The 22,798-nt window shown below is 44.1% G+C and overlaps 1 protein-coding gene across 2 annotated transcripts in view; it reads left to right on the top strand.

Moving 5' to 3' along the window:
• The window catches only part of LOC311249173 (uncharacterized protein), a 76,438-nt gene that overhangs the window by 34,467 nt on the left and 19,173 nt on the right, over positions 1 to 22,798 (top strand). The window contains exons 6-43 of one of the 2 annotated variants that reach the window (XM_084339995.1): positions 2,059 to 2,130; positions 4,673 to 4,774; positions 4,877 to 4,987; positions 5,329 to 5,439; positions 5,858 to 5,968; positions 6,309 to 6,419; positions 6,530 to 6,643; positions 6,915 to 7,022; positions 7,117 to 7,227; positions 7,380 to 7,490; positions 7,581 to 7,691; positions 8,125 to 8,235; positions 8,313 to 8,423; positions 9,332 to 9,442; positions 10,094 to 10,201; positions 10,303 to 10,413; positions 10,533 to 10,643; positions 11,238 to 11,348; positions 11,509 to 11,619; positions 11,714 to 11,824; positions 12,410 to 12,520; positions 13,080 to 13,190; positions 13,397 to 13,504; positions 13,618 to 13,728; positions 14,619 to 14,723; positions 14,938 to 15,048; positions 16,540 to 16,650; positions 17,210 to 17,320; positions 17,667 to 17,777; positions 18,583 to 18,693; positions 18,772 to 18,879; positions 19,650 to 19,760; positions 20,084 to 20,194; positions 20,958 to 21,068; positions 21,160 to 21,270; positions 21,501 to 21,611; positions 21,696 to 21,806; positions 22,246 to 22,353. In XM_084339995.1, the coding sequence (XP_084196121.1) occupies positions 2,059 to 2,130; positions 4,673 to 4,774; positions 4,877 to 4,987; positions 5,329 to 5,439; positions 5,858 to 5,968; positions 6,309 to 6,419; positions 6,530 to 6,643; positions 6,915 to 7,022; positions 7,117 to 7,227; positions 7,380 to 7,490; positions 7,581 to 7,691; positions 8,125 to 8,235; positions 8,313 to 8,423; positions 9,332 to 9,442; positions 10,094 to 10,201; positions 10,303 to 10,413; positions 10,533 to 10,643; positions 11,238 to 11,348; positions 11,509 to 11,619; positions 11,714 to 11,824; positions 12,410 to 12,520; positions 13,080 to 13,190; positions 13,397 to 13,504; positions 13,618 to 13,728; positions 14,619 to 14,723; positions 14,938 to 15,048; positions 16,540 to 16,650; positions 17,210 to 17,320; positions 17,667 to 17,777; positions 18,583 to 18,693; positions 18,772 to 18,879; positions 19,650 to 19,760; positions 20,084 to 20,194; positions 20,958 to 21,068; positions 21,160 to 21,270; positions 21,501 to 21,611; positions 21,696 to 21,806; positions 22,246 to 22,353 (4,152 nt within the window). The remainder of the gene's footprint in view (positions 1 to 2,058; positions 2,131 to 4,672; positions 4,775 to 4,876; positions 4,988 to 5,328; positions 5,440 to 5,857; positions 5,969 to 6,308; positions 6,420 to 6,529; positions 6,644 to 6,914; positions 7,023 to 7,116; positions 7,228 to 7,379; positions 7,491 to 7,580; positions 7,692 to 8,124; positions 8,236 to 8,312; positions 8,424 to 9,331; positions 9,443 to 10,093; positions 10,202 to 10,302; positions 10,414 to 10,532; positions 10,644 to 11,237; positions 11,349 to 11,508; positions 11,620 to 11,713; positions 11,825 to 12,409; positions 12,521 to 13,079; positions 13,191 to 13,396; positions 13,505 to 13,617; positions 13,729 to 14,618; positions 14,724 to 14,937; positions 15,049 to 16,539; positions 16,651 to 17,209; positions 17,321 to 17,666; positions 17,778 to 18,582; positions 18,694 to 18,771; positions 18,880 to 19,649; positions 19,761 to 20,083; positions 20,195 to 20,957; positions 21,069 to 21,159; positions 21,271 to 21,500; positions 21,612 to 21,695; positions 21,807 to 22,245; positions 22,354 to 22,798) is intronic. The other variant, XM_084339996.1, reaches the window with a different exon arrangement.

Raw genomic sequence — 22,798 nt, 5'->3', positions numbered from 1 at the left:
CAGCAGAGACTCTGGTTCTGGTTCTGGTTCTCTCTCTCCTGTCTGTAACGTAACGTTCATGAAGTAAGGTCCAGTTCCCCTCCAGCTCCAGTCAGCAGTCAACATTACAGAACAGAACCACCCGACAGTGGAGGTCACCTCCGGGTCACTGCTGCAGTCAGGCTGATCAACAGGAGTGAAGATAAATCCACAAGTTCAAAAGTAACTCTGAGCTCTGCTCCCGTCGGTAAACGGCTCCGGATCAGAACCTGATGAGACTTCAGGTGTTTATTCCTCCAGATGATCTGGATCTGCACCTGCTCCTTTATTTGCGTCACAGGGTGCCAGTAAAGTTTTCTGTTTATTTTCTTCTGCTTCTCTGAGTTGTTTTCAGATTTGCAGCTTCACCTCTCGGTCTTATAATTATGTCATCCTTTCTACTAAATAACCACCCTGTTCAATATGTCAATATGTTCCCAAACTGTAGCTAAGTCCTGCGTGCTGCTGAACGTCTTTGAGGATTTTGCTTTTCTTTGATGAAGTCTGCTGAGAGGCAGATTTAGTTCCTCTGCAGAGAACCACCCCCCTCCTCTCAGCTCTGACTGGGAGTCTTTGTATTGACCTTGGCACGGGGCATCGCCTGGCACTGCAGGTTTTTGTACAGGCTTAGGAAGGATTAGTGAAACTACAAATGAAAATGTGCCATTATTAGCCTTTGATAGTGGGATTTTTAGGACTCAATCCGTCCTGTTAAGAGAGGCGAGGGATTAATGATGCATGAATCAGAAAAGTTTCCTTTGGTTGACTCACAGGTTTCTCTGTCGCAGTTTCATTTGTAGTGTTTGCTAATGTTGTTCATTAATTAACAATATTAGTCTGAATTAGTCCCAATAGTCAGATGTAGTCATATTGATATTTAATTAATCGCCAGTTCTTTTGATGAGTGTTAAATTGGATTGAGTCCAAATTAAATGTGAATATTTTCTGTTATGACAGCGAACTGAATATTTTTTAGGTTGTGGACAAAACAAGACATTTGACGACGTCATCTTTTCTGTCGAAGCACCTGATCAATTAATCAAAGAAATAATCAACAGAGTAAAGGTGCATTATGTAAGAGTTGGCCACCTCTTGAATTCATATGCCAAACAGAAAGAGGGCAGCATATCATCAGAGTAACTGCGGCTTTAGCTATTTCCTGTTTTATTTTGTAGTTTTCTCCTCATGTGTCATGTTTTGCTTTTCACTTCCTCGCTTTGTGCTGCCTCGTGTTCCTCGTGTTCCTCATGTTCCTCGTGTTCCTCGTGTTCCTCATGTTCCTCCTGTTTCTCATGTTCACAGTGCTTCTTTGGTTTGTACCTTTTTTTTTAGGTTTTGTAAATTTTGGGCTTCATAACTCTTGGGTTTACCTGCTTCTTCTGTTTTTGTTTCCTTTTGTCGACTTCCTTTTATTCCTTCCTTACTTTTATTTTCGATTTTTGTGTTTTGGACTTGAGCTCGCCTTCTGTTGGTTTGCCCGCCTGCCTCCTCTTGTCTTGCGTTTGGGTCTCTGTTTGTGTTAACCTTAACACCATTAGCTAGTTAGCTCAGCTAGCCGTGCAGCTAGCGGTCCGGACTGAGAGCCTCGAGTGATTTTAGGAGACAGGATGGGCTGGCGCTGGTTAACAAGCTAAATTTAATAGATATCGCTGCAAAACAATACACAGACGTCTTCAACAAGAGGTCAAATCTCTTACTTCTTCACATTCTTTTGATACATTTATTAACTTTTGAATATTTTAAACTAAAATTTTTACATGTTGCACCTTTAAAAATAATCATTAGTTGGAGCTCTAGTGGTTTAAAGATCACAACAGAGCGGCTTCTCCACTTTTAAGATCTTTTTGGAAACACTTGATACTTTTAGAATGAAAAATATAAAATAACAGCACAGAATAGTCTTTGTAGGTGACTGTTGCCTAAATGTGGTGCAAAGATGTTTGTCAACGGCGTTTGCTTTTGGTCCATGGACGACCGTTAAGTTCCAGTTTTTGAAGTACCCCTCTTCTCTGAGTCTGACGTCCACGTCTGTGTTTTCAGGCCTCCTCGGATGCAAAGCCTCCACTTCCTGACCCAGCATTCAACAGGAGATGCAGCTTACTCGCCAGTGATGTAAGTTCATTCACTGTCAGTTACTGTCACTGTCTTTCAGCTTCACTTTGATTCAGTTCAGAATGAGAAGAAGAAAAAACCCACTGTGGCCTTTTAGTTCTGGTTTAGTTCGTGTTCACACCATCGGCAACGGTATTATAGAAGCCTGGTTTGCAGGAATCAGCAGGTGCATCGTATCCAGACTAATATGTCCAAAAGAAAACCCGGCAGCAAACCAGAAACAGATCCTGGATGTGTTTTATCTTCACTTGTTTGCTGGTTGGTTTGTCAGCAGGATTTCACAAAAACTACTGAACAGATTTCTGGTCTTGGCCCAGAATAGACCTCATTAGCTTCTGGTGTGGGTCCAGATGAATGGATGGATCCAGGATTTTCTTCTCACTTTCTTTAACATTGTTACATAAGGCTTTCTTTTTACATTTTCGCTTATTTCGAAGAGATGCATACATCTTGATGAGGAAAATCAGGTGTATTTAGGTGTCTGGTGTGTTAGAGTCGATTTAAATAAAGCATAAACTGTTGGGCCTTGGCGGAGGTATGCGCTCTACTGAGTGCCATTCTAGGTCGTTGTATATTATCTGCCGCGCTTTGCTTCTGATTTTCAGCTCAAGAATAAAAATGTTTCCTCGGCACGTGTAAGACAGCGAGGCGTCACCCTCTCTCTCCGCCCCCTCATGAGCTGAACGCAGGGTTGCCATTGGTAACCATCCCTCCGAAACTCGAGTCACCGGCCTTTATTCAACCCAGGGAACGCAAACTCAAAGCAGAAGCCGTCTTTTGACTTCTGCAGCGGCGGTGTGAAGCGTGTATCTGGCAGTAAAACGGTGAATGAGGGTGATGCTGCTGTAGGATGTGAGATATCGATTCCCTGGTGTGACTCAAACTTGGCAGCTCGGCTGTTTCGCACCAGCAGAATGACTCATCAGCTCCAGTGGAAGCAAGTCAACCCACTTTATAAAATCATCCTCACTCATTCCTCCAGCTGCTGTCGCTCCGCCGCCGGCCTCAATCTGTGAAAACCTGCCGTCAAAACTGCTTTCTTAATCATCTCATGCAGGACGAGGGTCCAGTTAAAGGAGCAGTCTGTAGTTTTGGGGAAGAAATGTGGATCAGAAGAGAAAATATCTTTTCCGCCTAAACAAACTTAATGAACAAACTGTCTTTAAATATTAAAACTATGAGTTTGAAATCCTCTCCAGAGTTACACAGTGCCCCTTGAACACACCACAAACCTCAAGACTCTGGTTACACTCTGCTGGAAAGGCAGAATCTCTTTGTTTCTTCTTCTTTTGTTTCCCTTTCCAAAAGTTCCCGGTGCAGCTCTGCACCATCCAGAGTCCTACAGCCAGTGAGCTGCTGAGATGTTGTGCTTCACAATAAAACAGCACGTGGAGAAGAAATCAAGTTAACACTTTAATATCTCTTTAATAAGGGGACAGTTAGTGATTCATGAGAGCGTTTAAAGGGGAGACACTGCAGGTGAATAGGGTAAAGTTTTAAATTTACATTAAGAAAAATTATTTTATGATCAAATATGCAAATGATTCATTGTTTTGTTAAAATTTGCAAACATTTCCAGAGCAGAACTGTGAACACTGGAAAGAGCCGAAAGCCGAAATTCTTGTTTCATGTTGTCGACATATTTAAGTCAAAGTTTCGCCATGAAACGTTCAGTTCACTACATAGTTTTCTGATTTAAACATGCAAATGAGGCTATCCAGTTAAATATGCACGGGTTGAAAACAGAGCTTTGGTTTTTAGGTCCCTCGGCTCTCGTTAGGGAAAAACGAGGGGAGTCGCTCTCATGGCAGCATGTGTAGCTCTGTGTACCTGAACTGGTTGCTGTACAAAGTTTAAACTCGTGTTTGTTTGCGGCGCCTTGAAGCAGTGAAGCGGTATCCGGTGCCATTGAGCGGCTCTTGTTTTGCTGCCCGCTCTGTCACAGATTGGGGCGGACAGCTTGTCGTCTGTGGATTAATTCCATTTTTCCTCCTGGGTCTCTCCACAAAATCTGCCAGTCTGTTGTTGGACCGAACATCCAGTCGGATTCAGCCACACATCAGACTGCGGCACATGTGTGAAGTAAAGTTCAGTCACGGCGCTGTGGTTCTCATCTGTCCTGTGAAGAAATCAGACTTTAACTCTAGAATGACCTAATGAATCGTTATGTGTTCAGTACACCTGCAGTTAACTAATGGACCAGCTACAGCGCAGAGTTTAGAGGTATGCTCCTTGTCATGGTCATTATGAGGATTGTCAACAAAACTATAAAAACATGATTGTTGTGGGATTAAGGCAGCGAAGCCCGGATGGCTAAGTGGCTTTAATAATGTAAAGTTAATGAGCAGCAGTTGTTGCCGTGTGTGAGCAGTCTGGAGCGGGAGCGTGTCGAGGGTGTAAACAGTGTCTTTAAAAAGACTTGAATTACACCGGACGAGCTGTGTGGAGCCTTTTAATGTCACACACACACACACACACACACACACACACACACACACACACACACACACACACACTCTCATGTCATGTCTCCTCCCTGCAGGTGAAGTATAAGGAGGACTTGGAGAAGATGAGGGGTCAGAGTCTGTTTGTTCCTGGAGCCGAACTCATCCACGCCAAGAACATCAGCGCTGTGATATCTGAGGTCTGCACACACACACACACACACACACACACACACACACACACACTCATATCGATCCACCCACCTGATCATTTTCGCTGACTTGTGTTTCAACTGTTTCAGTCTAAGTACAAAGAGGAGGGGAAGAAGGAGGCGTCCATGTCTCTGTACTCCATCCTGCCAGAGACTCCCGAGACTCAACACGCCAGAGAGGCTTCAGAGCTGCAGAGCGAGGTAGTTACACTTCAGTACACCGAGATCAGCGTGTGCACAAGTACAGACAATGATCAGAGCAGAAGATCGGTGACATAACTGCTCCGTAAGGTCAGCGGCGCACTCTGAATGAAGATGTTTTGAAAACCTTCTCACAGAAAAAAATGACGATGACACTCTGACAATAAGCCGGCTGGTGAGAAAACCCTCGTGGACCAAACCGGCTTTGTTTCACACAAAGAGATAACACAGACAAAGCTTACTTTAACATCCTGTATCTGTACGATCAGATGATTTTTATTGGTTCAACAGTAGAGATCCTAAAACATGATGATAGCTCTGACTGTCTGTTTGTTTTTCAGATTAAATACAAAGGAAATGTGAAGACGGAGATCTCCTCCTCTCTTTACTCTCTGCTGCCAGAAACAACCGAGACCCAGTTTGTCAAAGAGCTGACGGAGATACTGAGTGAGGTCAGACATGATGGAGGGAGGGAGGGATGGATGGAGGGAGGGAGGGATGGAGGGATGGAGGGATGGAGGGAGGGATGGAGGACGGAGGGAGGGATGGATGGCAGCTGGGTTGGATAAGTCATGAAATGAAAGCTGTTCTCGATGGCGAAGGCTGAGGATGAAGATGTTACGGCCTGAGGAAGGAAGCTGCTCTGTCTCGGCACTAAAACAAAGTTGACTGTCCTCTTCGTCCGTCCTCGCAGCAGCTTTAAGAAAAGACAAAATCTTTGTAATTCAGAATATGTTCCCCGTTCTCAGGTGGAAAACGTAACTGCCTGTTTCTGCTGTTATAAATGAAGCTTAAACCGTTTGAATCCAGACTTTATCAGAAAGTTGTTTCTGGACCACTCGTCACTGTGAAACTCTCTCTGCTCCTCAGAACAAGTACAAGGAGGAAGGAAGGAGGGAGAGGAGCAGCAGTTTGTACTCTCAGCTTCCTGAAACCACTGAGATGCAGCTGGCGAAGACGGTCCACGAGTTTCAGAGCGAGGTACTCAAACGTGATGTTCATCCTGACTTATACAGCAGCTGCGTTTCAGAATATTTCATCAGTCGACTCCAGGCTGGGCATCAACACACAGTTTGTTTTATGCAGCAGCTGCAGGTTTGATGAAGCTGCAGGTTTGGCTCAGAGGCATCCCACTGCAAATGAATTAAACACAGACAGCAAACACAGAAGTCTTAATTAAAGTTAGCTATCAGGAGGAATCAGGGCTAAAACACATACGTACGATAAACAGTGTTTCACCTCATCACTTGTTCTGCTCTCAGTATTCGTTAGTCTCGAGCTGATGACCTGATGGATCCTGATCTGATCTCGTTTGTCTCAGAAAAAGTACAAAGAAGACGGGAAGAGGAAGGCGTCCATCTCCCTTTACTCTCAACTCCCCGACACTCCAGAAATACAGCACGCTCTGGAGGTGTCACAGCTGCAGAGCGAGGTACGTGAGCAGGGTCGAGGGAGCCAGAGGGGATCATGGGAAATGTGGTTTAAAGCACAACCTGTAATGTCTGCCCGGCCTGTCCGTCTGTAACACTCTCACTCTCTCAGGTGAACTATCGCCCGAAGATGCTGGTTAAAGGAGCTCCCTCCTCTCTGTACTCTCAGCTGCCCGACACCAACGACATCCAGTTCGCCAGAGAGATGACAGAGATGCAGAGCGAGGTAGAAAACTCTGTGGAAGGACGACTGAGCACGTTGAACCATCTCCGATTGGCTTTAATCTAAGATTAGCTCCAATCAGAGTTTAGGAAAACTTTACTTTAAAGAGTAAATCCAGATGTAAAATTAAGCCGAGCTCTGGTGCACAATTATAAACAAATGTCTCCTACTCAACACAAGCTCTTCAGTCAAAGACACACCTTGAAGCAGGTAGCCCTGTTGTCATGAATAATAAGCAGACGGTTTCTTCACTGATGGCTTTGTGTCCTCTCAGAGTAAATACAAGGAGGGCAGGAGGAGACTCTCGCAGAGCTTCTACTCTCAGCTCCCAGAGACCGCCGAGACGCAGTTTGCTAAAACTGTTGCCGAGCTGCAGAGCGAGGTGAGACCGTCCCACAGTCATAAGTACAGATCGAATCAGCGTTTAACGCCCCTGAAACAGCTGACAGAACATTGAAATGCGTTTTTATCTTTAGATGCGGTACAAGGAAGCTGGTAAGAAGGGCGTGAACTCGTGTTTGTACTCTCTTCTGCCCGAGACGTTAGAGACGGCTCACGCCAGAGAAAAGTCTGAGCTCTTCAGTGAGGTAACGTGACCGTCGTAACTCCACAGACACAATAATGTTAATATTAGGTCAGTTAAATCAGTTCTGGACAGTAAAGTAATGAAGTATTTGTTCCTGATCTGACGAATGACTTCACGTGGCCCTTTTTATGTATTATTGTTGTCTCGTTGTAGATGAAGTATAAAGAGGACGGTAAGAAGGAGATGAGCATCAACCTGTACTCTCTGCTGCCCGAGACCATCGACACCCAGCACGCCAAGGAGGTGACAAACCTGCAGAGCGAGGTAATCGGTTGAGTACTTTAAATCCGCTCAGAGGTTACTGTGACAACGAGATGACAGCCTCAGCATCATTCCCACTCTCCTCTCCTGCAGGTGAAGTATAAAGAAGGTCTGAAGCAGAAGAATCAGAGCAGTTTGTACCATCAGCTCCCAGAGACCACAGAGACACAGCTGGCCAAGCAGCTGTCTGAACTGCAGAGCGAGGTACAGCACGTCAACAAACACACGACTGAGCGACACGTCAGGCTTTTCACACAGTTCTGTCTTCAAACGTTTTAGTCGGACGAGTCTGAGATTCATATTTTAGCTGATTCACACTTGACATTAACATTCTGGATAGACTTTATTTATGCAGAGGCACCGCAGGGGGGCAGCCCGACAGGAGAACAGCACTCAGCTTTTAGAAAAATGACACCAAAGAAGAAGAATGTTCTGACTGAATAAAAGATGAATTTGAAAACTTAAATATTTAAAATGCAGAGAATGAAACAGCAGAGCTACTTACTCCTTTGGTACGGAGGAGTGATCCTGCTGAAATCAAAAATAAATATCGCTTTCATTCCTGTTACTTGTAATTACTCTTTTCATGTTTTTGCATTTTCTCTTCTGCCTCGTTGTGTTTTTGCGACGTCTGCAGGTGAAGTATAAAGAAGCGGGAAAGAAGGAAGTGAACACCTGCCTGTACTCTCTCCTGCCGGAGACGCTGCAGACTCAACACGCTAAAGAGACCTCAGAGCTGCTCAGCGAGGTGAGCAGCAGCTTCACACCCGGTCTTTACATACTGCCGATGAAGATGACATGTTTCTGATTATCCGTTTCACCCAGATTAAGTACAAGGAGAGCGGCAAGAAGGAGATGTCCAGCTCTCTGTACTCCACTCTGCCCGACACTTCAGAAACCAGCTTCGCCAGAGAGATGACCGACATGCTGAGCGAGGTACCGACATTCATGATCAGATACGATGATGTGATATTTTCTGACAGTGTCAGAAAAAACACATGTTTTACAAAACATTTAACATTTTTACACCCTCGACTCGCGGTCATGCTATCGCTTTTTAGCTCAGCAGCTAAAGAGTATAAATAAAGTGATCTCGGGGCTTCGGGAGACTGATTACAGCAGACGAGCTGTATGGAGACATTTTATGATTTATTTTGGTTGTTTTACGTTTTAAATCAAGTCTCCAGCTGCTTCAGGTGTTTAGCAGAACTACGAGACTCCACCTGACTCATCAGCATGGAGGGAGGAGATGATGACTGAGTTTACATTTTTGTTTGAACTGTTCTTTAAAACTTTATAAAACTCAGAGGGCTCAGTGAACGCGTGTTTCAGACGTGATAAAATGAGACGTGTTGGTTGATGTAAAGTGTCCAGAATGTTAAAACCTGCAGGAAGTCTCGTCAGCTCATCTGTGTTTTTAGTCATGAATCGGTCGTCAGTGTGATTAACATCAGAAAAGGATCAAAGAGGTTTTCTGTGCTGCAGACTTTCATTTGCATTTTGCCCGGGTTGTACAGATACAGTCCAGACCGACGAGGCTCGGCTGTCCGTCAGTGTTGATCAGTGAGGACACAAAGACGTGTTCATCAAACGCACGGTGAACAGAAGACTGTGTTAAATAAACACAAAGAAGAGAAACAAACACAAAAGCCTTCATAGAAAAGGAGGTTAATGTCGACGGGTCCATGCAAAGTGTTGATATTTCACAGTTTTGTTTTGAGGTTTGATTTACAGAACGTCCGTCGGCCTCTGACAGCTCTAACCTGAGAGGCAGAGCGATTGTTATTGAACTGAACCGTCCAGAGAAGCAGCTCCTCATAACTTTGACTTTTTGTCTTTTGCAGGCTAAGTACAAGGAGGATGGGATGAAGAGTCGTTCACAGAGCGTCTACAGTCAGCTGCCGGAGACCACCGAGACGCAGTTTGCTAAAACTGTTTCTGAGCTGCAGAGCGAGGTGACGACAAAACAACACTTCATGAAAATCCTCATTTCTACGTCTGAACACAGAGAAATCTGCTGAGAATGAACTGTTAGCTTTAGCAAAGTGATGTGTGGGTGTATGAGGTGCTTATCCTTCGTCAGTGTGTCACCTGCAGGCGATGACCGTCAGCTCTCCACCTGTGTGAAGAAGCAGCGTGCTTCACCGACAGGCAGCAGAGCGTAGTACAGCTGGACCCGAACCAGCAGCAAGGCGTGTTTTAGTCACCTAAAATAACTCCCACTTCAAAATATATATCCGTATCAGTGTACTCTATACTTCAAACAGCCTTTTCCTGTGGCACTACATTCCTTTAACCGTACAACGCCCGTATTCCTACGCACAAGCCGAGTGTATAACCAAATTCACTGAACTTCTTCCCCAAAACTACATAACCACAAATTAGAGATGTAAAGGTGCGTTATGTCTTGTATTTTCTGCAGCACTCTGGTCTCAGGTTGTGTAACGAGTCCAAAGATGTGTCTGAATTTAAAGCTGCAGATGTTCCTTTTTCACAAGTTTCTTGGTTTAATTTGCGCTGAATGTTTCTGTCATCCATGTTTTGAATGAATCATCACCAGGCTTTGGCTCAGTGAAACATTCATCATCTCACTCGACTGGTTTCAGATGAAGTACAAACAGGGGAAGAAAGAAACGTGGAGCTCTCTGTACTCCACCCTGCCTGAGACTCTGGAGACGCTGCACGCCAAGGAGGCTTCTGAGCTGCAGAGCGAGGTGAAAACACCTGCAGTGCACGTGATCCACACACACATGCGTTCATCCCTCCTGTGTCTTTTCATGGATGGATATTTCTCTCTGCTCCTGTTTGTGTGCAGCTGAAGTACAAGGCGGCTCTGAAGAAGGGTCGTTCCTCCAGCCTGTTCCACCTGCTGCCCGAGACCTTGGAGACGGCCCACGCCAAGGAAGTCTCCGAGCTCCTCAGCGAGGTAACGGTGAATTCAGAGTTTACTGTGCGCTCGCAGTAGAGTTGGTTTCGTAAATGAGCTCCTCCTTCTTCACGAGGAATCTTCTGCTGGCTGGAGGACTAAAAATCTGTTGTTCTCAGGTGAAGTATAAAGAGGACGGAAAGAAGGAGATGAGCATCAACCTGTACTCTGTGCTGGCCGAGACCATCGACACACAACACGCTAAAGAGGCGTCAAACCTGCAGAGTGAGGTATTCAAACTCTCCAGAGTCTCCAGAGTCTCTAGAAGCTCCAGAGATTCCAACTTAATTTGAAAAGACGTTATTTACACCATTTTTTTGCACCGTGCGTCAAGCTCCTGCACCCACCTTAGACTGGGTGCACGCTAATACCCTTAGCTTAGCAGCTGCAGTTAAGATTTCTGCTAAAACATGTTGTAAATAACGTATTTTCAAACTAATTTGGGATCTTGGGACTTCCTTTAAAATGAATGCATACATTTGACCCCAGTGTAACTAATACAGGAGGTACAGAGGGTCCAGAATCATCTATTATTCAATGTTTTATTGATAGTTGACCTTGTTTCAAACCTGGTTTTACTGAAGCTGCTTTAAAGGACATTTCTTGGTTTTATTTTCCATGCGATGTTCCCCCATAGACATGGTCAACTTCAAAAATGCTTTCAGCGTTAGTGGAGTTTAATGAATTAATCATCAGCCTTTGTGGCTCAATGTGTGTTAATAGATGCAGTAAATGATCCAAAAAAGGGATTGAATGTGATGTTGGAGGATACTTTTCCTCTCCTGAAGGATTGAATGAACGCACCACCTCTCTGTCTCCTGCAGGTGAAGTATAAAGAAGGTCTGAAGCAGAAGAATCAGAGCAGTTTGTACCATCAGCTCCCAGAGACCACAGAGACACAGCTGGCCAAGCAGCTGTCTGAACTGCAGAGCGAGGTACAGGGACGGGTTTGAGATATCTAATTCAAGCAGAGACGATGAGAACGAGCTGTTAGTATGTTAAGTTATGATCAGGGGATGACAAATAAAATGACTTTTTAAACTCCATGTGGACAGAAGAGTGTTGCACCTCGTGACTGTTCATTTCAATCTGCAGACCAAGTACAAGGAGGCGGGTAAGAAAGAGGTGAAAACGAATCTGTACTCGCTCCTTCCTCTCACAATGGAGACGCAGCACGCCAAAGAAGCTGCGGAGCTGCTCAGTGAGGTAAACGTGGTGTTTTCTGATTTCTGGAAGCTGATTCGGTCATATACAAACTCTTCCTCATCATCCTCCTTGGCTTGTTGATGCTATTTCCCAGATAAAATACAAGGAAAGTGGGAAGAAGGAGATGTCCAGCTCCCTGTACTCCACTCTGTCCGACACGTCAGAGACCAGCTTCGCCAGAGAGATGACCGACATGCAGAGCGAGGTAAATACAAACACAGCCGGCGGTCGATAGTCAACGTTTCCCCGTGGACACTTCAGAAATGAGCTTTCCTGCTCTAAACGTCTTTCAGCTGTTGGTAAAATTATGTGAGATTGAGTCACAGAAACCAACAGAGCTGAATCTAAAAATGAAGCTGTACTAATGTGGGGAATCAAAAATTGTTTCTTCAGCCTCAAACATTTTGGAAGGAGATGAAATAAACATGCAGGAGGGATCCTGGAGAGCTGCTGCCTCCTCAGAATACATGAAGCGCCGCAGTAAGAATGCTGTTTGATTAGTTATAAATAATCACCATCCGTTATCCAATGCTCTCTGATGTTTTTATACCTTAGAAGCTAATCAGAGGCCAGATTAGCATCAGGAACAGGATCAAAGTCAGTGTGCAATCTGCACTGGAGAAGAGTCGGTAACAATATCTCATCTGTGGCCACGAACACGACGTACACAGATCTGTGGCAGTTGTTCGGAGGCGCGGGGAAAACACATTGTTCCTAATATATCTGTTTCATTATCTGGAGGTTTCTGCCTCGTTCATGAGTCAAACTCAGCTGTTTCCATCTCTTCCAGAACAAGTACAAGGAGGACGGGAGGAGAAGCCTCTCTCAGAGCTTCTACTCTCAGCTGCCAGAAACCACAGAGACTCAGTTTGCCAGAACTGTGTCGGGGCTGCAGAGTGAGGTGAGGCAGAGATTCACTTCATGGTGCTCTTTCGCCACAACTTGTTTCTGCCTACAAAGCAAATTACATAAAATAATAAAAAGCAGCATTCGCCGGGCCTTGGGTCGTTCAGTACCGGGCTGTGAGAACACAGTAGGAACTCAGGACTGTTGAAAAAAGGCCCACAGGCGTTGAGGACAATGGAGACATTAAGCAGAAACAGGCTAAATTAAATGCTGTTACTGCTTTTTTATGTCAACATGAACCCTCCTCGTCCCTGATGCTCGCTCACGCCGCATGCAGTCTGGACACAGTGTAACTACAGTCAGCCTGGTTTATTTGGTACCAAAATCCTGAATTACGCCGATGACACACAACTCTATATTTCAGTGTCTCTCTTACGAGAGCACTTAATATTCAACAGTATAAATGATATCAGTCTGTTGAGGTCGGCTCAGAGCGGCTCAGAGGAAAGTTTAAACCCCGGGGTTGTTCTTAATACTGATGCTAATTTGAACAAAACAGGTTTTGAAACCAGATTGAAGCAATCCGTTTATTTTTGGTTTGTGTTCTGTTTTAGATGAAGTACAAAGAAGCAGGAAGGAAAGGAGCGATGAGCTCTCTGTACTCGACTCTGCCTGAGACTCTGGAAACACAGCACGCTAAAGAGGCTGCACAGCTGCAGAGTCAGGTACGTGAAACGTGCAGCGATTAATCGCAGAATCTCTGTATTGTGATAATATTGTTATCGTGGGCAACATACAGTATCATGATTGTCTGATCTTATCTTATCTATCTGATCTTATGTTTCTACACATCTACATTCATTCAGTAAATGTTTTGATGAAACCTGAATAAAGTGATGGCAGTTATGTGTTGTGACCGTATCTCCTCCAGCTAAAGTACAAGCAGAGTTCAAAGAAAGACTCGTCCAGCTTGTACCACCTGATGCCAGAAACCATCGACACTCAGTTTGCCCGACAGCAGACGGAGATGCTCAGTGAGGTATGACTCTTTCTCATTTCTCTTATTTTAGATCCAGCTGTTACATTTGAACGTACGAGCAGCTCCAGCAGGTTCGTTCTCATCCGTGTGGCTGTATTTTGTTTCATCACAAGGTCAAGTACAAAGAAGACGGTAAGAAAGAGATGAGCGTCAACCTGTTCTCTCTGCTGCCCGACACCGTCGACACGCAGCGTGCTAAAGAGCTGAGAGACATGCAGAGTGAGGTGGGTTCACTGAATGTTTGACGTACAGATGATTCACTCAAGCACCTGCAGACTTTATATCATGTAGGAGTTTACTGCCAACAAGCAGCTGATTCAGACGGGAGGGAGTCTGCGTTTCTCAGATTTACTGAACAAATCAATGACTCTCTTCAGAGATGATGGAAGATGATGATTCTTCAAACTTTACTTCATGAGGCAGGTTAGAGGCAGCTGGATTCACGACATCACGAAGTCATGCAAGCGTCGAGGTTTATTTTATATTCTACATAACAGGGTTGTACATCAAAATATAAGATTTAATTCCTTTACGCTGTACAAGAAAAACTATATGTTATGGTGGAGTGTTGAGGATGAGTTCAGGAGTCTGGTGGTGCTGGTTCGGCAACGGATACTTCTGTATCTTTTGCTGAACCACAGTGTTTCAGACCAATCATTGATCTTTGAGGAGCTGCTGTAGCATCAGTTCTATCAGAACAACAGTTTATTTCATTGAATTAAATTTTTTGAAAGTGCCTCTCCAAACAGTTTATAGCGATGCCGGTCCAGATGGTTCTTTATAAGATACCATCCGTAGATCAAAAGTTGCAGACAACCTCCTGCACACTGCAAATTGCAAAATAAGAGTTGTGTGTTGAATGTCGAGCACCGAAAGGTTACAAATAAATGTATTTTCAGAAGTCTCTCCTGATAGATTTGGGTTTCCTGTTTCCAGGACTGTCTCCATGTAGAGTAGGTTGATGACGCAGCTAAATTTGCTCCCAAAATCCAACCAAAGCCTCTTTTCCATAATGTTGTTTGCAGCGTCAATAATCCCACATTCAGTTGAGCATTAATCTCTTCATTATATTGAAGCACTAAACCTGAACCTGATTCCTCATTGTGTCTTCCAGACTAAATACAAAGAGGCCAGTAAGAAGCAGACGTCTCTGTATCACCGACTGCCTGAAACTCTGGAGACGCAACACGCTAAAGAGGCTTCACAGCTGCAGAGTCAGGTACGTACACTCATCATGGACCTTGGACAGACACAAACATCTGTCTGATGTTAGCAGCAACTTTTAAACACAGGAAACATGATTTCAGTCAAGTATTTGTTGTAAAGGGGACACAACATGCAAACCTTCCTGCCTCCCCTGGTCATTACCGTCTCACACACTCCTCCTCCTCAGTGAGCGTCCATCCTGATGCTGTCTCCTCCGTGTCTTGCAGATCTTGTATAAAGAGGCTGGTAAGAAGGAGATGTCGTGTCCAGTTTACCACCAGCTGCCCGACACTCTGGAGACCCAGTTTGCTCGAGAGCTCACCGACATGCAGAGCCAAGTAAGAGCGCCGAGACGTCACAGGGCGGGAAAACTCTCAGATCTAGTACGACAGCTGCTGCGTGACTGGAGCCATGTAGCTTTCAGATATCTGTAGAAATATGACACCAGGATGCTTCATTAAAGGAGCAATACGTAAGATATTTGCTGAATTTTAGTCTAAAACATTCATTATTATTAACAGAAAAATACAACTGGACACCGTGTGAATTCAAGTTTCTATCTCTGACTGAACTCAGACGAGGTAAATCGCCTCGTTAACTCATCGTCAAACACACTTTATTCAAACTGGACACAAACTGAATCAGAGTCACCAGAACAGTGTTGGTTTGTCTCCACAGTCACCTCTGGTTCGGTCCAAATAAATCCTCAGTTCACAGAGTAAGATGTGTGAGACGTCTGACTCTCTCTGTCCTCTCCTGTCCCCGCCTGCCATGTCTTCTCATAGTCATAGTCCTGATCAGAGCGGCTGTAAATCACCTCTGTACTGTATCCCCTGTCTTCACACTGTCAGAGGCTGAGTTCAGGCCCAGTCTGCCATCCGGACGTGTTCGCTGGGAGGCTGTTGAGTCCAGTGGAGCTGAGCCCTGTCCCCCTTCAAAGCCTGGCGCTGTTCCTGGGGGCTTGGCTCCACGCTATCTGCACCATAAGCTAATTAGCTGATGGTGGCTAGCTACAGCCAAGGATAGCTAGCAAGGAGCAGCAGTTATCAGCTACTCTGTTGATATGCTGCCATCTGTATTTTTGGAGCTACCTTTGAATCCTGTCCATATTTTACTTATTAAAATGACATCAGCACATTAACCCAGCGTGATGTGACAGCACCAGAGCTTTCAGCCACATCTCTCTGTCAGTGGACGGAGAGTCAACCTGACAGAAGATGTCTGCCAAGCTTCAGCTAAATGTTGCAGCACTGAACCTAAAGTAACCTGAAATGAATCATAAGCAGGCAGCGCAGTGTTCAGTAAGTGGTGCGAGGTCAAACTCAAATCCTTCAAACTCCCGACAGTGAAATGACGAGTGACTTTAAAGCAGCACTATGTAGAAACAGATGTAATGTAGCTCCTAACTACCAACAACACTCAGTACGTCATAACAATGTGCCCTCTCATTGAAGTTACTGGTGCCGTGTTGCAACACAAGTTACATATTGTTGCTTTAACGAGCGTCTCCTGGCTCAGTCGGTGTCCCTGGCAGACGTTTCTCTCTCTGAGGTTTCTGAAGTCTTGACTTTAAGTCTCTGCGATGACGTCTGTGTTGATGCACCAGAGAACAGGCTGCTGTGTTGAGTTATGAATGAATGAATCTATAATGAATGAGTGACTTTTCTTCTCTGTCGTGAGTCCGTCTGCTTCTGTGGAGCGCTCAGTTCTTCTCAGTGGTAGCTATTATTAATTTTGGCATAAACTCCATAAAGCACTCAAGCTGTTTATTGTATAATATCACGTTATTACTAATTATAATCGGCCTGTTTTTTTGTCTCTGCTCGCAGAACAAGTACAAGGAGGTCGGGATGAAGAGCCTCTCTCAGAGCTTCTACTCTCAGCTGCCAGAAACCGCTGAGACTCAGTTTGCTAGAAGTGTTTCTGAGCTGCAGAGCGAGGTGAGATGAAACAAAAAGAGGAGAAAGACGATAAATCCATGCATGAATAGATGCCTGTGCATAAACGAGACAAGCTCAGAGCGTGACGATGAGTTAGATCAAAGCTCCATCAGGTGACTCTACAACAGGTCAAAACTATTTTTTTAAATACTTTTACTCAGATTTTAATAATATTTTTGTTGTATATCATCTGTTGTGACTGAAAATACATCCAGTTATGCAGCAAAGAACATATTCTGCCCATTGGGCTGACATCAAGATGAGATCTGAAGACTTTTTAATTGCTGTTTGATAAAACAAGTGTTGATTGTGTCGTCATTTCAAATAAAACACACAAAATAAGGCGGGAGAACATATCATCTATGTTATTATATTAGATCCTGTGGAGTTTAAGAGGTATGTTTTTAGTCAGAGACAAAAAAAGTACAAGAAAAATGTTACTAACTTTATTTACCTGAAAAAAAAATGTGTATATATATATATGGTTGGGACGTGGTGCTCTGGCTTAAAGAGTTTAAAATGTCTTCCCAGAACCTGAGCCAACGTTTGTATTTTTCAGACGAAGTATAAGAAGTCAGGGAGGCAGGAGGCCGGCAGCTGTCTGTACTCTGTGATGGCAGAAACTCTGGACACTCAACACGCCAAGCAGGCGTCACAGATACAGAGCCAGGTACTGATCACACACCTTCACCAGCATCTACGTCTGATGTAACCCTCCACACCACATGAACAAAACATCACTCGCTACTTAAAGTGAGGAGCAAGAAAATGTCTCCGATGACTTTTTATCTTCGTGCCATTTTCAAGACATTACAAACGTAAGGAATCTCTCAGATAAAGTTAAAAACAGGAAAAGCTGTCAGAGGAAAAATGATGAGAAATTGTTTGTTGAAAGTAAAAAAAAAATAGATTTCTTTGCATCGCTGTCATTTTTGCAGACTTTGTGTAAAATACAGGAAAAACATTTTCTTTGATTATTGTACACATCAGACACAGACAAACTGTCGTCCCTGCAGGTGAAGTACAAAGAGGACGTGCAGAAGGAGCTGTCGTCCAGCCTCTTCTGCAGCCTCCCTCAAACCCTCCAGACCGAGTTGGCCAAGGAGGTGACGGAGCTCCAGAGCCAGGTGACAAACAGCCGCTGCTTCGTGCAGTTCAGTCACGTCCATGCCAATAAAAATGACCAAAACTAACAAGCACAAACTCTCTATTAATGGAAATACTGGTTTCTACTTGATGTCCTTGAACACAACAGCAGTTACACTTAAAAACGCTGCTGATTGGAGGCTGCAGGCAACTTCAGATACTCTTAAATAAGCAACAAACTAAGTTAAAGTTTGGAGAAAAACATCCTTAAGAATGATTATTAGGAGTTTAATATCAGACTGTCATCACATTTTGACTCCCATCAACTTCAAACCAGTTTGTTTATTTCTCCCAGTAACAATCTGATCGAGAAGACGAGTTTTCGGGGCTTTTAACCGCCTCATGTTCTCTCCACAGGATATTTTTCCTCGTGTAAGGAGACAATGTTAAAAGCTTTTTTAGTATTCAGAGTTTGTGAGTTAGTGCTCGGCTGGTCGAGCTGTTTCAGCGTCTCCACGTCAGCGCACGAGGAGGACGAGGTCGTCCTAAAAATAAGATGTTACTGAGGAGACTGAAGGCTGAATGATAAAATGTTCGAAGCCTCCAAGAGGAGTTTTATAGCATCGGCATTAATCATAAAGACGAACCCCCATCTGGAGAAACTAAATCAATAAAATGTGTCCAAACCTCATGAAGCAGAGACATAAAACTTCCGGATAAGAGGAAATATATTAGCATTCACTTTACGTTCAGTCTAAACACAGTTAACACTTCGACTCTCTCCTTGATAACTTCCACCTGAGTGTGTTCTGAGGTGCTGATTTGTGTGTTTGTGTCGTGATGCAGCTGAAATATAAAGAAAGCTGTAAGAAGGACGCATCCTCGTCACTCTACCACCTCCTCCCCGAGACAGCAGACACGTATTTCGCCAAACAGATGTCAGAGATCCAGAGCGAGGTGCGGTGAAGCTCTGTTTCTTCTTCCTTTCAACACAGATGTTTCTCTGTTCACATCACAGCGTTTCTCTTTTTTAAGACAAAGTACAAGAAGGACAAAGAGGATCTGCCCGACACTTTGTTCTCTCTGCTGCCTGAAACGCTGGAGACTCAGTTTGTGAAGGAGATGGCCGAGACACACAGCGAGGTAAGAGTCCACGGTTGAGTCTGAAATCACCCGCTCGTTCACGACGTCCTGCTCACTGCACAGGTCGACTGTGAATAGTCGACTGTGTGGTGGGTCATCAAGTAACAGGCTTTTACAGCGATGCCACACAGAAACTGACACTTTTCACAAGGAAAGAAACACGTTAATTATTGTACTTAATGCCGAATTTACAAGAAGGCGCCAGTGAGTTGAAATTTACTGTTGCTGTTTCACAAAGTTAATAAAGTTTCTCGTCATGATGCAGCAACTCTTAAAATCACTTGATTTGTAAGGGAGTCTGGTGATATTGCTGTTATAGTGACGTTCATCACTTCATTATGTGGTCCATGTTCATGACTGTCACACACACACACACAGCAGCTGACGTCTTGCAACATACTAACATACAAAAACAGTGGTGTAGTCCTTTAAAAGGAGCAGTCAGGGTCACAGTATATGTTATACAGTATGTGGTCGCCATATGTGACGAAGGATGTCTTTCATTTATCTGTGTAACTGTGTTGGGGGGAAACACTGAAGTCCTATTGGTCAGCAGCTGATAAATCTGATGATGTCACAGAATGGTTGCTATTTCAAGAGCCAATAGGAAGCACGGCTGATAACGGTGCTCAGAAGAAGATGTTTGTTGGTGCACGAAGAAGATTTTCAAGACGGGCTGTGGTGTGTGTGAGCACACAGAGCAGTGTGAGTATAGTTAACTGTGTGTGTGTGTGTGTGTGTGTGTGTGTGTGTGTGTGTGTGTGCGTCAGGTGAAGTATAAGCAGGCTGGGAAGCAGCAGACGGCGTCGTCTCTCTACTCCAAACTGCCTGAAACTCTGGAGACCAAACGAGTCAAAGAAGTGACTGAACTACAGAGTGAAGTGAGTTTCATCTGCTGTTATCTGTTCGTCGTTCTCCAACTCCGACTTTACAACTCGTACATTGATCAGTTCATAGAAAAGCTGTACAGTAATTGTGTAGTAAGACGCTCAGTGGAGAGAGTGAGAGTGAGATTATTTTCATCATCCCTACACCTCTCTATGGAAGAGAGAGAGAGAGATCACAGAGATGATCTCCTTGAAAAGAATGAATAAATAATAATCTGAATTAAAGTACCGGCCCTTTAAATCACAGACTTGTTATTAAAGAGGTGTTTTCACTGGAGATGAATCACAGTCAGTGTTTGTTTCTTTGTTTCTGACAGAAAAAGTACAAAGATGGAGGGAGGAAGGAGATGACGTCGTCTCTGTACTCTCAGCTTCCTGAAACCTCAGAGACTCAGTTCGCCCGAGAGATGACGGAGCTACAGAGTGAGGTACAGCGCACACACACACACACACGCACGCACGCACGCACGCACACACACACACACACACACACACGCACACACACACACACACACACACACACACATCCTATTATTGTTTAAATTTCTTTTAAGTCTGTGATTAAGGGTTTTTTGTTGTTCTGCTCAGTGTCACAATAATCGTTCTCGTCTCGTCCGCCGTCGTTTGATGTGTAAAGAAAGATAAATATTTGTATTTTCCCTTTTTCATCTAGTTATATGTCGATAATAGCTTTGTTGTCCTCGTCTTGAGCTGTAAGTCTGTTTCCATCTGTAATTCTCTTTGAACTGTAACAACATTTAGAAAAGAAGGAAAAACTAGAGTCAAATGTTTGTGAACAAAATGAGAATCTCTCTGAAGCTGCAGAGACAAAAATCTGCAATAGATACAAGTTTTAAAGCTGTTTTCATGTTAGAAACACTCGAATCCAAAACTCACAGAGAATCAAACTCAGACAGAAGAATCAGACCCAGAGTCCAGCTGAGCGCAGACGGCTCAGTTTCGGCTTATTTTCCAGTTAACTTCAAAGACAGTAAAAGGAAAACATTGTAAATGAAACTAGAAAGGAAAAGTCAGCGTTTGCAGATTCATTCCTCCTGACTTGAGCTCCGTTTGTGTTGATGTACAGGCTGTAAAAATGTCGTATAAACCAACCACAGTGTCACAATACAAGACAAGAGGAGCTGGCTGGTTTGATTAAACGTCCGTCTGAATGTGTTTTGTCGTCTGCAGAACAAATATAAAGAGAATGGGAGGAGGAGTCAGAGCGTCAGCGTTTACTCTCAGCTCTCCGACACCAACGACATCCAGTTTGCTAAAGCTGTTTCTGAAATACAGAGTGAGGTACGACGTGATTACACAAAGTGTCACATGCTGAATATGAATGACTTCACTGTACTTTGTGTTTTTATTTGTTTTCTCTTGTCTCTTTCAGACCAAATATAAAGAAGCAGGGAAGAAGGACGCGTCCAGCTCGCTGTACTCGAAGCTGCCGGAGACTCTGGACACTCTGCACGCTAAAGAGGTTTCACAGCTGCAGAGTCAGGTGTGTTCAGATGCTGCGTGATGTGTTCAGGTCTTATATGTGAAAAGGGGATTGTTGAGAATGAAAAACCAACCTCCTTCACACCTTCAAACCCTGTTTCTTTTTGTCTAATTCTTCCAGAAGTAACTGAAATATATATATAACTATACTTTCAGTTCAAATGACCCTTTGAAACCTGATCAGAAAGCGTAACTCTGTCAGTTTCCCCTCTGTCTGCCTTCTTTGTGCAGGTGAAGTATAAGCAGGACAGCATGAAGGAGGCGAGCGGCTCTCTGTTTCACCAGCTCCCTGAGACCACAGAGACACAGCTGGCTAAAGAGCTGAGAGACGTTTACAGCGAGGTGAGGAACTCGCTGCAGAAAGCATCTCTGCTGTGTGTCCGTGTGGTGAGTTTGTTGGAGTGAACGCTGCGTCCTCTCTCTCAGGTCAAGTATAAAGAAGAGGGGAAGAAGGGGATCGGTAAGAACCTGTACTCACTCCTCCCCGAGACGGCAGAGACACAGTTTGCCAAGCAGATGTCAGAGATACAGAGCGAGGTGAGGACCCTGAACGCCTCATACAGGTGGACAGACCAGTCAGGTCCCCACAGTGTTTGTTTCAATAAGTAATGAGGCCAGAGAGGAAATGTGAGGCTTTATTTTACTAAAAGCAACAACTTCTTTCAGTTGCAAATCTAGAAATTAAAGGAGCAGTTTCCCTTTAGTCTTTACCCTTCGACTTTTAATTTAACTGGGTTATGGTGTGAAATCCATAATAAGTGAACAATAAATGAGTGAGATTATCTTCATGTATTTCTTAGAAAGTTTACACAAAATGATCATAATCTAAAATGACGATGTATGGTGGCGTAATCGGGTCAGAGTATGTAAAAAAGGAGAAACAATTACAGGTCAAGATGATCCAAAGACAGAGGATCATTTAGAGTCATTTACTGTGAATCGTCTCATTGTTTTCTTTCTTTTTTACTGACTCAAGACAAAGTACAAGAAGGACAAAGAGGACCTTCCCAACACGTTATTCTCTCTGCTGCCTGAAACTCTGGAGACTCAGTTTGTGAAAGAGATGGCTGAGACACACAGCGAGGTGGGAAACTTTTATTCACACATTTGTTCACACCGTCACCAAAACGCTGCTCCCAAAACTGAACCAATAATTCATGAGACTGGCTGTGATCTGTATTTTTCCTCTTGTCAACAAATCTTCCGTCCAGACTCAAACTAACAGTGCCCGTCTCTCCTCACGAGTGCTGTGTGTGTCCTCGGCCTGATTTATCTTCTTCCTCTGAGCCACGGAGCTCAACGTTTGTCCAAAAACTATTAAAATCACATCAGTGAGCCACACTGTTGTTCCCTCACACACACTGTAGTTTATTCTGACTCAACCCCACGCACACACCGTCCTGCCACAAATACTCTCAAGAGCACCAAATGTTGATTAATCCACCGCTGAAAATAGTCCCGACAGATGCACAGTTTCCTCCTGTTTGCTTAATAAACCTGCAGAGAACAGCTTGTTAATGAAATCAAGC

Source organism: Pagrus pagrus (assembly GCF_965226575.1).
Source record: "Pagrus pagrus genome assembly, chromosome: 20".
In the NCBI taxonomy this organism is placed as follows: Eukaryota; Metazoa; Chordata; class Actinopteri; order Spariformes; family Sparidae; genus Pagrus; species Pagrus pagrus.
Note: the sequence above shows the minus strand (reverse complement) of the source record. Positions and strands in the feature narration are given on the sequence as shown.